Genomic DNA, 12,815 nt, shown 5'->3' on the forward strand with positions numbered 1-12,815 from the left:
TGGTCTGACCGTTTCATACCTTTTTATCTAGTTGCTATGAGTAATTGTTACATATAAATATTGTTACCTGGATGTCGAAACTCCACATATGCACGGATGGGAACGTTAACTTTGAAATTTAATCAGTGATAGCGACATGTGCCTACATTGCTACATGCATATGTTTATTAAAGGATAGTACTTACTCTTAAAAGCATGTCTTCGTTGAAAGATTTATGTATGACAAAGGTTTATGTATGAAAAAGTTTTCTTTCAAGGGAATATTGGCAAAACTTCGCCACAATAATTTGTCTCTGACAGGTGCGATCGATTGCAAGTTCCAACCCTGAAGTTATTTAAGTTCAATCAGCTCTGAAACAGCATGCACATTCTTTGTAGTGACCTCTGACCTCCTGCCAAAATAACCGGTTGTTTCTCTATAGCTTGACCTGGACCGGAAATGGTCTTGATTTATGGATTATGATTTTGATTTGTCTGCCTTATTTCATGTTTTATTTGTATTTATATGTTCCCTTCTGTATATCTATTTATTTTTTCTGTAATATGTTTGTATTTCCTTGTATGTGTACCTGAGCCCCGATGAAAACCAGTTTGTCAAAACTGAATCGGACTACCCTGTAGTCTGAAAATATCAATAAACAATAATAAATAATCGCAGTCGTTTGTTTCACATTAAAACCCTACAACCCTCATTTTGTTAGAACATGTTTGAAAGACATTGAAAACTGAAAGGTAATATTAATATTGTATTTCATGAGATGAATAAAATGGGACAATATATATGGATTCATTACCTTTGTGCGAACAGGTGTAGCTTTTATTTCTCTCATCTTAGAGATGTCAATATGTATAACCCAAAGACATTAATGTATTAAGATAATCTGTCAATCCGGATAAAAACAACGCCTGATATAGATCCCAGACTTTCCAATAACGTCGATAAAGTCCATACTTCACTATAACGTCGCAGCTATACAGTGTGGTAAATAATGTAGATTCAACTTTGGCCATGTTGATTCCACTACATGGATAGTTTGCACATCATTCTTTCCCATTTCCAAAAAATAAGATTTCGATTATACTAAAACATTTTACATAGCAGCTGTAAATTGAGCAAATATTACATCGACAAAACATTAAGGTGCCAGAACAGATACTTCTACTTTTGAAGTCAATTCAAAGTCAGAGAAAAGGATGTGAAAAAGAAAATTGAATGATCTATTATTTGGTATAACATATTTTGTGTTCAGACATTTGTTTAACCTTTCCGACCACTTCGATTTCAATATGAAGGCAACTTTATTTTTCAAGCTCACGTCAGTTTTGGGTTCCCAGAGGATGTCATCCATATAATCAAATCAACATTGCCTTATTATGCAAAGATTCTCTCTGTCAGTATGTAAAGATATAGTAACGCCAATAACGCTACAACTGATAAACCACCAACAGCGTTTTAGTGTCCTGTTCACTTGCAATTGAAACAGTTTGATAATTGAGGCCTAGGATGGTCGATCGGCTTGAAAATAGATTAAATGATAACAGGAGGGGCCGGCAGCACACAGTGGCGGCTCATTTCTTTTTAAAACGTGAGGAAACCCTCATTAACCATACGAAGGTCATACACGGGTATGAACATTTGATTAATTTAATACTCCTAACCGTTCAACCTAATAAGTACAGAATACTGTGCCACATATAGCACGGAGTATGAACTATGCGAATTACAACAGAAACAGTGGTTGATAAGGTAATGATTTGCAGAACTTTTTAAAGTCAAGGGTTAACAAACATCTTCTTCACAATATAGTATTGTAACCCAAAACGCTTGAGTGGCTCCGTGAGCTTTCTTTTTTCGGTGAATCCTAAGTAAATAATAAAAAAAATTTAAAAATAATACGGTAAAAACACAGACTATTTGCATTAAATAATTGACAATACATTGGGGTTGTTCGACAGTGGAAGGTAATTACATTATGATGACAATGCCTATGTAAAAGGTAATCAACTAGCAAAGAGTTACACCAAAACAGAGATGGAAAATTTGAATGCGTACAAGATCACTCGAAATTTAAATGATGTACGTGTGCGTAATAAACTAAGTTTTCTTTATCCTTAATTTTATTTTGTCTGACCATGGTATCTCTTTTTCTCATGGGCTCAATGAGAAGGGGCCTGAAAATTTGAGCTACTCAATAAATATAAAAAGATAAAATGTCCAATAAAAACAGACGAGCAATAATTACATGTACATGCATGTAGCAGCATTAAATTTATCCCATCCTCTAACACTAGTATTATAATAACAGTTCACTGTCATACCGCTATTAAACTGCAGAATCTGCGTACATACATGTTTACAAATGAATTATGAATATGCAACTACCTCCGCGATTTTCGCAAGCGTATTCATATTCCAATCCGAAAGATTGAAATGGGGCGGGCGCCATTTTCGTAAACAATGCATATATGTATGTAATCTGGTCACCAATCTCTTCAATAATAATTGCTGTTCAACTAACGTTACATTTGGTAAAACCAATCGAAGAAAATAGGAATTAAAAATGCAATTGGTAACTGAAAAACCATACACAATACGTGCAAGAGATGCAATCATAAATAGTGGATATATACATGGTATATTTTCTTCTGGACATGTAAAGCGTTTCAGTTTCTTAGTTGCCATGGCAACAGAGAGTTACCCTAAGATGGTGGGAACGAGCCTTGAGCAAGCCGAGACGAGTACAGCGGTCAGCACGACCCCGAGGACGAACAGAACTGGCTGCAAGGTGCTGGCCATCGCCGCGTCCTTCTTCGCAGCTCGGCGGGCGTACTGCGAGTGGGTGCCGCCGAGGGGTGCCGACGAGTGCCGGCGCCATCTCACCTGGCTGTCGACGCTCGGCGAGACGACTGTCGAGTAGCGCCGCTGCTTACGTGGCGGGCTGTCCGGTAAGGGTGACGCCTGCTTCGCTTCCTTGGTGACTCCGCCATTTTCTAGAATCGGGTCGGGAAGCAAGCGAGCTGGCATGGAGATGCGTCGTTGTTTCGTATGTATCTGCATCGGAGACAACGTATTCGGTGTCACGACTTGGTCAGGTACCCTGTTGGCATCGCAAACCTGTGAGCGACGTCTCAGCACAAGTCTCGGCATTATGCACTGCTTAGTTCTGTCACAGGGAGAGCGAAAAGATAGCGATTTTCACAAGGATGAGCCTTTCGCCAAATGCGGCAAGCGATGGGGTGTCTTGTTGAGCCGCAGGTGTTCAATGAATAGATTGTCTAACACGGTTTTTCGATTACGACATGCACACTTCCAGACGTTAAAACATGCACATGTATGCACCGCGCTACGAACATCTTTGTCATAACAAATTCTGACGCCCAATCCTCACACAACGTCTGGCGGCATATGAAAAATCATTTCAAGCACGTACTTCTAGGTTCGCGTCTCACGTAGCCACAGATACGTATGATTGTCTGACGGCGATATGAAGAGAATATGATATTGGTTGAACCAAGGACGTTACGTGGTGGAACACTCAAGTTTTTCGCTGACGCAGCCTACATATGCTTTCACCCTGAGTACCTATTCGATGACGTCAGAGCTAAAAATAGCCACTGGACAATCACTTGCTTGCACGTCATTAATTTTTTTTTTGCCGGAGAACCAATCAAATCACAAGAATGTTTAAATCACATTTGACGCAAACAAAGTTGATTTTTGTTTTGCTTTTTCTTCCAAAGAGAATAAAAATGAAGATATTATTTTTGTTGTGTCCATTGAAGTGTTTTTGTTTTCGGATATTTGTGTACAGCATAGGTTTAGAACCCATAGATGGATTGTAATGACTGATCAATAAAATGATATTGCTTGGCCATTCAATTTTTTGCTGATGCAGTATGCATGTGCTTCAACTCAGAGTACCTCATCAATGACATCAGAGTTAAAAATAGCTCCTGGACAATTACTTGTCTACACGTCATTCATTCTTTCCCGGTAAACCAGTCATATCAAAAGGACGTTTACATCACATTTAACGTATACAATTATATTGATTTTTGTTTAGTTTTTCTTTTTGTTCCAAAGAGAAAAAAAATGGAGGTATTATTTTTGTTCTGTCCATGTGTTTTTGTTTTCGAATATCTGTGGATAAAATTTTATCATAAGAACGTTTGCAGCACATTTGACGTAAACAATGTTGATTTCTGCTCCGTTTTTTTTCTTTCTTCCAAAGACAAAAAATGGAGGTATTATTTCTGTTGCGTCCAATTGTTTTTGTTTTCGGATATTTGTGGACAGCATAGGTTTAGAACCTATAGGTGGATTGTAATGACTGCATAAAATGATATTGGATGAACACCCAAATTTTTCGCTGACGCAGCAAGCATATGCTTCCACTCTGAGTGCCTCATCGATGACGTCAGAGTTAAAATAGCCACTGAACAATCACTTGTCTGCACGTCATTCATTTTTTTTCTATTTTTTTTTAACGGAAAACCAATCACATTATTAGAACGTTTACATGACAGTTGACGTAAAAAATGCTGATTTTTGTTTTGTTTTTCTTTCAAAGAGGAAAAAAAAATAGAGGTATTATTTTTGTTGTGTCCAAGTGTTTTTGTTTTCGGATATTTGTGGACAGCATAGGTTTAGAACCTATAAATGGATTGTAATGACTGAATAAAATGATACTGGTTGAAGCATGTTTGTTTTGTTTCGCTTTTCTTTTAAAGAGAAAAAAAGATGGAGGTATTATCTTTGTTGTGTCCAAGTGTCTTTTGTTTTCGGATATTTGTAGCCAGCATAAAATTAGAACCTATAGCTGGATTGTAATTATAATGACTGAATAAAATAATATTGGTTGGACACTCAAGTTTTTCGCCGACGCAGCATGCATCTGCTTCCACCCTGAATACCTCATCGATGACGTCAGAGCTAAATATAGCCCCTGGACAATCACTTGTCTACACGTCATTCATTCTTTCCCGGTAAACCAGTCATATCAAAAGAACGTTTACATCACATTTAACGTAAACAATGTTGATTTTTGATACGTTTGTGAAGATTATACATCCAGGAATATAATGAATAGATGAAAGTTCAATCTCTTCTTCTGGATAAATCGAATTTAATTCAATTAAATTTGATTTGATTTATCCAGAAGAAGAGATTGAACTTTCATCTATTCAATGTTGATTTTTGTTTAGTTTTTTTTTTCGAAAGAGAAAAAATGGAGGTATTATTTTTGTTGTGTCCAAGTGTTTTTGTTTTCGGATATCCGTCCATATAACCTTATCATAAGAACGTTTGCATCACATTTGACGTAAACAATGTTGATTTTTGTTTTGTTTTTCTCTTCAAAAGAGACAAAAAATTGAGGAATTATTTTTGTTGTGTCCAAGTGTTTTTGTTTTCGGATATTTGTGGGCAGCATAAAATTAGAACCTTTAGCTGGATTGTAATGACTGAATAACATCATATTGGTTGGACACTCAAGTTTTTTTTTTCTGACGCAGCCTACATGTGCTTCCACCCTGAGTGCCTCATCGATGACGTCAGAGCTAAATATAGCCCCGGGACAATAACTTGTCTACACGTCATTCATTCTTTTCCCTGAAAACCAATCATGTTATGAGAATGTTGATTCACATTTGACGAAAATACTGTTATTTTTGGAATTTTTCCTTGCAAATATTAACCTGTATTTGGTGTCTGCACACGTAATCACATACACACACGCACACACACACACACACACACACACAGAGCATCACAATATGACAATTACTTGGCGGAAATTGGTCCAAATCCCAAGAGATTTGTAATGACCAGGGAAGGACAGAAATTTGTCTTTGTCATCGGTGACAAAATCACATAACATATCAAGTTAATATTACGGTCACAAGGATATCATTTGCATTTCATTAGGCATAGGATAGAAAACATCAAATGATATATTTGTTGGGGGAGGGGGGGGGGGGTCATTGTTCAGAACCATTAGTGATCGATAGAAACGGTTTGGCCAGGACGTGTGTGGCACGCTTGTGTCCATTTGCGTTCGATTAAAGCGCCCCCTATCGACATTACTTGAACCTGCTGTTAATTTTAGTGCATACAAATCGTTGCTGCCAAAATAGATGTTTATATCTCAAGGTTATGCCTGCGCAAGTTAAGCAAGCTTCATACTGCAAGGAAGTTGCAATGAATAGTTTCCACACTTTGCTCAAATAAAAATAAGTACCTAGCTTTGGTTAGGTATTAAAGTCACTTGGATAGGAATTGTTACATTGAGGTCCCATTCATGTTAAAGAGAGCCACACTCATGTACACTTACCGAAAAGAGTAGGGGACCTTCCCGGTGTGAATGGATCAAATAAATTTATCCGGATATGCAGCTTGTACCGTTCAGTATAAACCCGGTGTGTTATACATCGAGGCTTTTTAATGGGTATACAATGCAAACAAAATAGGCATACAATGTATATATGTATATTTATAATGTCCCTGCTACAATACACCAGGTCCTGTAGATATGTCTTTTGGACTCTGTAGAAGTTACTTTTGATAACAAAGACATTCATACATGTAAGCAAGATTACTGGCTATACAAAAAGAAGGCACAAAGCAATGAACATGAAAAATACTAAATCTAATCGATAACTTTTTTCTTCCCACATTGATGATATATATTGCAGTTTATCATGCTCTGATATTTCAAGAACACATTGAAATAATTTCCATATGCAGCCTACACCAAAATAATTTCCTTATTCCAAATGTACACCTTGTATTAAATTACTAATGAGATAAGACAAATATATTTAAAATGATTCAGGTTGGCCTGACAAGATTGAGCTTCTAGTAGCCCTTCCAGTAGTCAGGCCCCTAGAAGCGTAGAAACCCAATGCCTCTAAAGGTGGTATGTCACTGTACTTGGGGCACGGGTGCGGCACTGCGGAGTTTGCTCACTGAGGTACTGTTGTTTTCCCTGATTTTCTATAATTTAAATATTGCGTAATACATATAAGTATGACTTTGAAGACAACGAACTACACAAAACATAAGAAAATTTGTTCTTTATCTCTGAAATTCGTTAAATAATCTTTCAAACCCTGCAGTGCCACTCAAGTGCAGTGAGATACCACCTTTAGTCAGGAGAGTTACCAACATCCTAATCCTAAAATAATTTATGCATGTTTGCTAACAAGGACCAATCATTGTCAGGCTGAGAACTGTCTATTACCATGGTGTTGGAGTAAGTTTCCATGGTGGCAAACTCCTGAGCTCCAATTGGATGGATTTTACTGGTGATTAAAATCCTGAGCTACTATTGGCTAGATTCTAAAAGTCATTAAAAATCCTGAGCTCTTATTGGTGACTTTAGGAATGAGGAATATTCATATTTAGCCTCCCAGGAGGAGGTCAACTCCTGACAGTGAGAAATGGTGTAAGTTACACAGACTAACTTCCATTTATGGTAATATTTCAACATTGTCATTAGTTGACAATGAACAAACAAATGAATAAACAAGATAAGCTGTAAAAATATATCTTTTTTTTTTCTTTCACTGTTTTTACCCAGCAATTGCTAAAATCATACAGATGTCTCGTAGTAGGATACATTCGCATTTTCATAAATAGTTTCATAAGACTTGCTACATGTTTCTGTCCTTGTTTCATCTTGACCTTCTGCAACAGGATGGGTTTCTTCACTCTCCCCGTGCTGTGGACCTAAATAACAAAACATGCAAAAGAATTTGTTAAATAAATGTCTTTTTTTTTTTTATAGAAGGGTAAATGACACTAATTTGGGCATGTGCTGAGGGTACACTTTGAGTCTATTCAGTGTTCTAACCTAAGACTAACTGTAGAAGTCCCTCTCTAATCTAAGTAAACATAAGTGAAATCTTCGATTTTGCTAATGATAAATAACTAGAATTTGAAGTCATTTTCAATTGCAGAGCTCATTATTGTATTGGACCTGTGGCAACCTATGGAAAAGAGTAGGGTCGTTCCAGGTGTGGGTGGATCAATTTAATGTGTCCGAATGTACAGCCTGGTGTGTTACACCATACGGCACTTTACTGGGTATGGAACACAGACAAACCTGAGATGTTCATAGGCAACCTCACTACTGTAAAGTATTCCAAACCCTGTAGTAGTACTGTACTAACTATAATCAGCGTAGTGTTTTATAATGCTAACAGTAACACAAACCTGGACTAGCTTCTTCTCCCTTGGAGTTTCTTAGGAAGCGGGGGATCAGGCGGTAGAGGATACACGAGACGAGGCAAACGACAGCGTACACTCGGAACAAAACCACTCCACCAAACGCATTGAAGATGGCTCCACCGATGAGAGCACCTGATGCAAAACCTATAGCATAGGGATGAGTAATTCACATGAGTGGGTGATACCAGAAGTTCTATATAGTCACTTAGAGCCTGCATGGGTACCATCCGGATAGTAGTTCGCTCCGGCATTTATCTATACACTACATACAATCGCTTCTCAATCTGACTTTTATTATACACATTATACAATCACTTCTCTATCTGCTGCTCTGTCTGGGAACCATAACATCCCTAACATCTGGAATCTTCACAATTTTGGATGAGAGTGCTGATTGGTCCCTACACATCAGTAAATAAAGAAACAGCTTCAAGCGATCGCTTGAACAGGTACTTTAACACCCGATATGCACACTGTTCGCTTGTGGGAGGCCTGAACGAGCTCTCTAGAACCCAATCTGTAATTATCTGACATCAACACCAAAGGTTTGCAAGCGCAGTTTGCCAGACGGGTAGCAGAAGCAAACATTTAAAGAGTAACTACTAACTGGATGGTTAAAAGTCAAAGTGATATACTGTAAAGTAATGTAAGCAAGGTGCCTCTACAGATAGCAGTAGTCCGAAACATATTTTTCCATTAGGCCATGTTGATTTGATTATATGGATGACATCCTCCGGGAACTCCAAAACTGATGCGAGCGAGCGAATAAAAAAATGTTTGGCCAAAAAAAAAAGTTGCCCTCAGTATGAAATCAAAGTGGCCAGGAAGGTTGAACATAGGACTAAACACACATAGTATGGTATACCAACAGTTAGGTGTAGGGACCAGTACATCATACGGGTGCAAAACATTTTTTTTCTTCTTGGACCAATCCGAAAAAACAGACCTGAAAAAAACCCCAGAGGAACAGGTTTCACCAATGGACACACTACGTCGGCAGGCATTTGGGGTCTAACCGGGGGACCAAGAAGACAGCAAGAGCGAAGTCAAGTAGAGTTTATAGTCATGTGTACCAAGTTTCTGTCAAAGGTACAGAGACAGTTAGCCTTTATTACATGGAGATGGGATTTTAAAATGCAGTGGATTTTAAAATGCAGTCCAATAATCCACCAAACAGATTGACCAATTACCATTGTTTTGAGTATTGCCAGTTCTCAAGTTTCCACAGACAATCAGGTCCAGGTTCATGTCCGGACCTGGAAATGATCCTCTGGACCTGAATTTTCTGTACTTCCCCCAACCAACAATAGATTTTTTTTTCTTTCTGTCCTTTCACATCTTATTCTTTGACTTTAGAATTCATTTTGGCATTCTATGGCATTAGTTATCTGTTTCCTGATACTTTTTTTTCAATCTACGGAATATTTGTGCTCATTTTACAGCTGCTTTGCACAATTTATTGTGTGGTCAAAAACTTTATTTTTTTTGGAAATGGCCGAAAATTGGTGCGAGCGGGGATGTCATCCATATAATCAAATCAACATGGCCTTACAACAAGCCACTAAGCACATGGGTGCTGCATAGAAGGACAAAATTCTGTCATTGAAACACATATAAGCTTCGATTGTGTGTTCAGTCATTGTTTTCTCTAGAACAAAGAGTCTGCCAATTTTGTACCTCAAACATGGTAGAAGATGAAGTGCACTTCACTGTTGATTGCGATATGTATGTCAATGATAGAAATTATAACTCTATTTAGTTATATAGAAAGTAGATTCCCTCATTTTAGACACATGAGTATATAGCACTGACAAGTTTATATTTCTCATGTGTTTTGACAAACCAACAATAGCTAAACCCATACAGTCCTACATTTTCACTCGGTCCTACATTAGCTCGGTTGGGCAAAACTGTACAATAAAGGTCTTCATTCATTCATAACTTTTTCATGTTTATTTATTTTTTTAAAGTTTCACACTCACATCAGTCTTAGGGTGCCCAGAGGATGTTATCCATATAATCAAATCAAAATGGCCTTATCCTAGCCTATATGTTTGAAGACAGTGTAACATGGGACAGAAAATCTTACTTACCCACACCGAAGTGGACCGCTCCCACGATGCCTTGCATGGTGGTCTCCATCCCGGGTGGTGCGATCAAACTTGTGTACGTTATGGCGGTGGCGTACATCGCCCCAAACGTGATGCCGTGTAGCGGTTCTATCGCCAGAACCCACCATGCGCTCGGTATCAGAGAGTACGAGAAAAACTTGATGGTATAGCACAACAGCGCCAGCTGGAAGACTTGTTTGTGGCCGATCTTGCGTATCAGGTGACCCGAAAAGAACATGAAAGGGATTTCTGCCATGCAGTTAATCATCATCGCAAGTCCCAACAGCAACTGACTAGCTCCCATGTCTTTCAGATACCAGAAAAGGAAGTTAGCCTTAGCACCGAATGACGACCCTATGGTGAACATGACGGCAAGGAACAACAGCTCGTTGGGTTTCCCCAAAAGCTTTCGTAGACTCTGAAGCATCTTTTCTGGTCTCTTCTGGCGCCACTTCTCAAATCCGAAAGCAACTGTAAGCAACGTCAAGGTACCAAAACCAGCGAACATGTAAAAAGCGACCGAGTAGTCAGCTCTGTCTTGATTTTCTTGTCCCTCACTGAAATTATCCATTGCAAAGCCAGCAATCACCGAGACGAGCCCCCACCCCACCGCACCCCAACCACCTTGAAGTTAGCAGCCGTTTCGGCAGCCGATTCCAGCAGCCGATTCCAGCAGCCGATTCGAGCTATAGTAAAGCTAGCATCCGATTTGAACACATCACTATCTATCATTATTTTCTTATTTATCCCATTTATCAGATTTTCCCAGTAAAAGTGACCTATATGAATAGAACAACGCTTCCTTGAAAATGTAAGTGAAAAATTTTAAAGTCGGCATATTCTAGATTGGCAAAAAAGAACAAAAATTAAGAAAATGAAAAAAACAGGGTCCTCTATTGAGATTAGTGTAAACTGCAGGTAATCTTAAGCTGCCGATCATCGTGGCTTACTGATAGCAAAGGATCTACATGTATTGCGTATGTATGAGGGCTAACATTGTACTACTTCTCACAAAAGTTTTAAATTTTACATGCCAGATTTAATTAACCTCATACAGGGACACTAATTGGGTACAAGACATTAGGATTTTAAACTTCTTGTCACTATTGATAATGTTGTGGAAGACGGGCTTTCTGTTACTAAACTAAATGAGGCAGGTAAATTTCAAAGGTCAACTATAAGAGCTAACATTGTAGTTTTTCTTGAAAAAGTTTTAAATTTTACCTGCCGGATTTAACTAACCTCACACAGGGACACTAATTGGGTACAAGAGAATGGGATTTCAAACTTCCCGCCACTATTGCTAATGTAGTAGAGACGGGCTTTCTGTTACTAAACTAAATGAGGCAGGTAAACTTCAAAGGTAAGATATGAAAGCTGGCAGTCTAGCACTTCTTACAAAAGTTTTAAATTTTACCTGCCGGATTCAATTAACCTCCGACAGGGACACTAATTGGGTACAAGAGACAAGGATTTCAAACTTCCCGCCAATATAGCTTATGTAGTAGAAGACGGGCTTTCTGTTACTAAACTAAATGAGGCAGGTAAACTTCAAAGGTAAGATATGAAAGCTGGCAGTCTAGCACTTCTTACAAAGTTTTAAATTTTACCTGCCGGATTTAATTAACCTCCGACAGGGACACTAATTGGGTACAAGATACTAGGATTTCGAATTTCCCGCCAACATTGGCAATGTAGTAGAAGGCGGGCTTTCTGTTACTAAACTAAATAAGGCAGGTAAACTTCAAAGGTAAGATATGAAAGCTGGCAGTCTAGCACTTCTTACAAAAGTTTTAAATTTTACCTGCCGGATTTAATTAACCTTCCACAGGGACACTAATTCGCTACAAGATACTACGATATCAAACTTCCCGCCACTATTGCTAATGTATTAGAGGCGGGCTTTCTATTACTAAACTAAATGAGGCAGATAACTTTAAAAGTCACTAATGATAGCTAACAGTCTTGTACTTCTTACAAAAGTTTCAAATTTTACCCGCCAGATTTAATTAACCTCCCACAGGGACACTAATTGGGTACAAGATACTAGGATTTCAAACTTCCCGCCACTATTGCTAATGTAGTAGAAGACGGGCTTTCTGTTACTAAACTAAATGAGGCAGGTAAACTTCGAAGGTAAGATATGAAAGCTGGCAGTCTAGCACTTCTTACAAATGTTTTACATTTTTCCTGCCGGATTTAATTACCCTTCCACAGGGACACTAATTGGGTACAAGATACTAGGATTTCAAACTTCCCACCACTATTGCTAATGTATTAGAGGCGGGCTTTCTATTACTAAACTAAATGAGGCAGGTAAACTTTGAAGGTCAGCTATGATAGCTAACAGTCTAGCACTTCTTACAAAGTTTTAAATTTTACCTGCCAGATTTAACTAACCTCCCACAGGAACACTAATTGGGTACAAGAGACTAGGATTTCAAACTTCCCGCCACTATTGCTAATGTAGTAGA

The 12,815-nt window shown here is 38.3% G+C and overlaps 1 protein-coding gene across 1 annotated transcript; it reads right to left on the reverse strand.

Moving 5' to 3' along the window:
- Positions 1-7,550: 7,550 nt before the first annotated feature.
- Positions 7,551-10,937, reverse strand: LOC118410024 (major facilitator superfamily domain-containing protein 6-like). Its single transcript, XM_035811479.1, has 3 exons — positions 10,324-10,937; positions 8,216-8,374; positions 7,551-7,729 (listed from the first exon to the last, which is right to left on the reverse strand). The coding sequence occupies exons 1-3, from the start codon at positions 10,910-10,912 to the stop codon at positions 7,593-7,595; spliced, it is 885 nt and encodes a 294-aa protein (XP_035667372.1). The 5' UTR covers positions 10,913-10,937; the 3' UTR covers positions 7,551-7,592.
- Positions 10,938-12,815: the final 1,878 nt, after the last annotated feature.

The sequence above is a fragment of the Branchiostoma floridae genome, chromosome 2 (genome assembly GCF_000003815.2).
Source record: "Branchiostoma floridae strain S238N-H82 chromosome 2, Bfl_VNyyK, whole genome shotgun sequence".
In the NCBI taxonomy this organism is placed as follows: Eukaryota; Metazoa; Chordata; class Leptocardii; order Amphioxiformes; family Branchiostomatidae; genus Branchiostoma; species Branchiostoma floridae.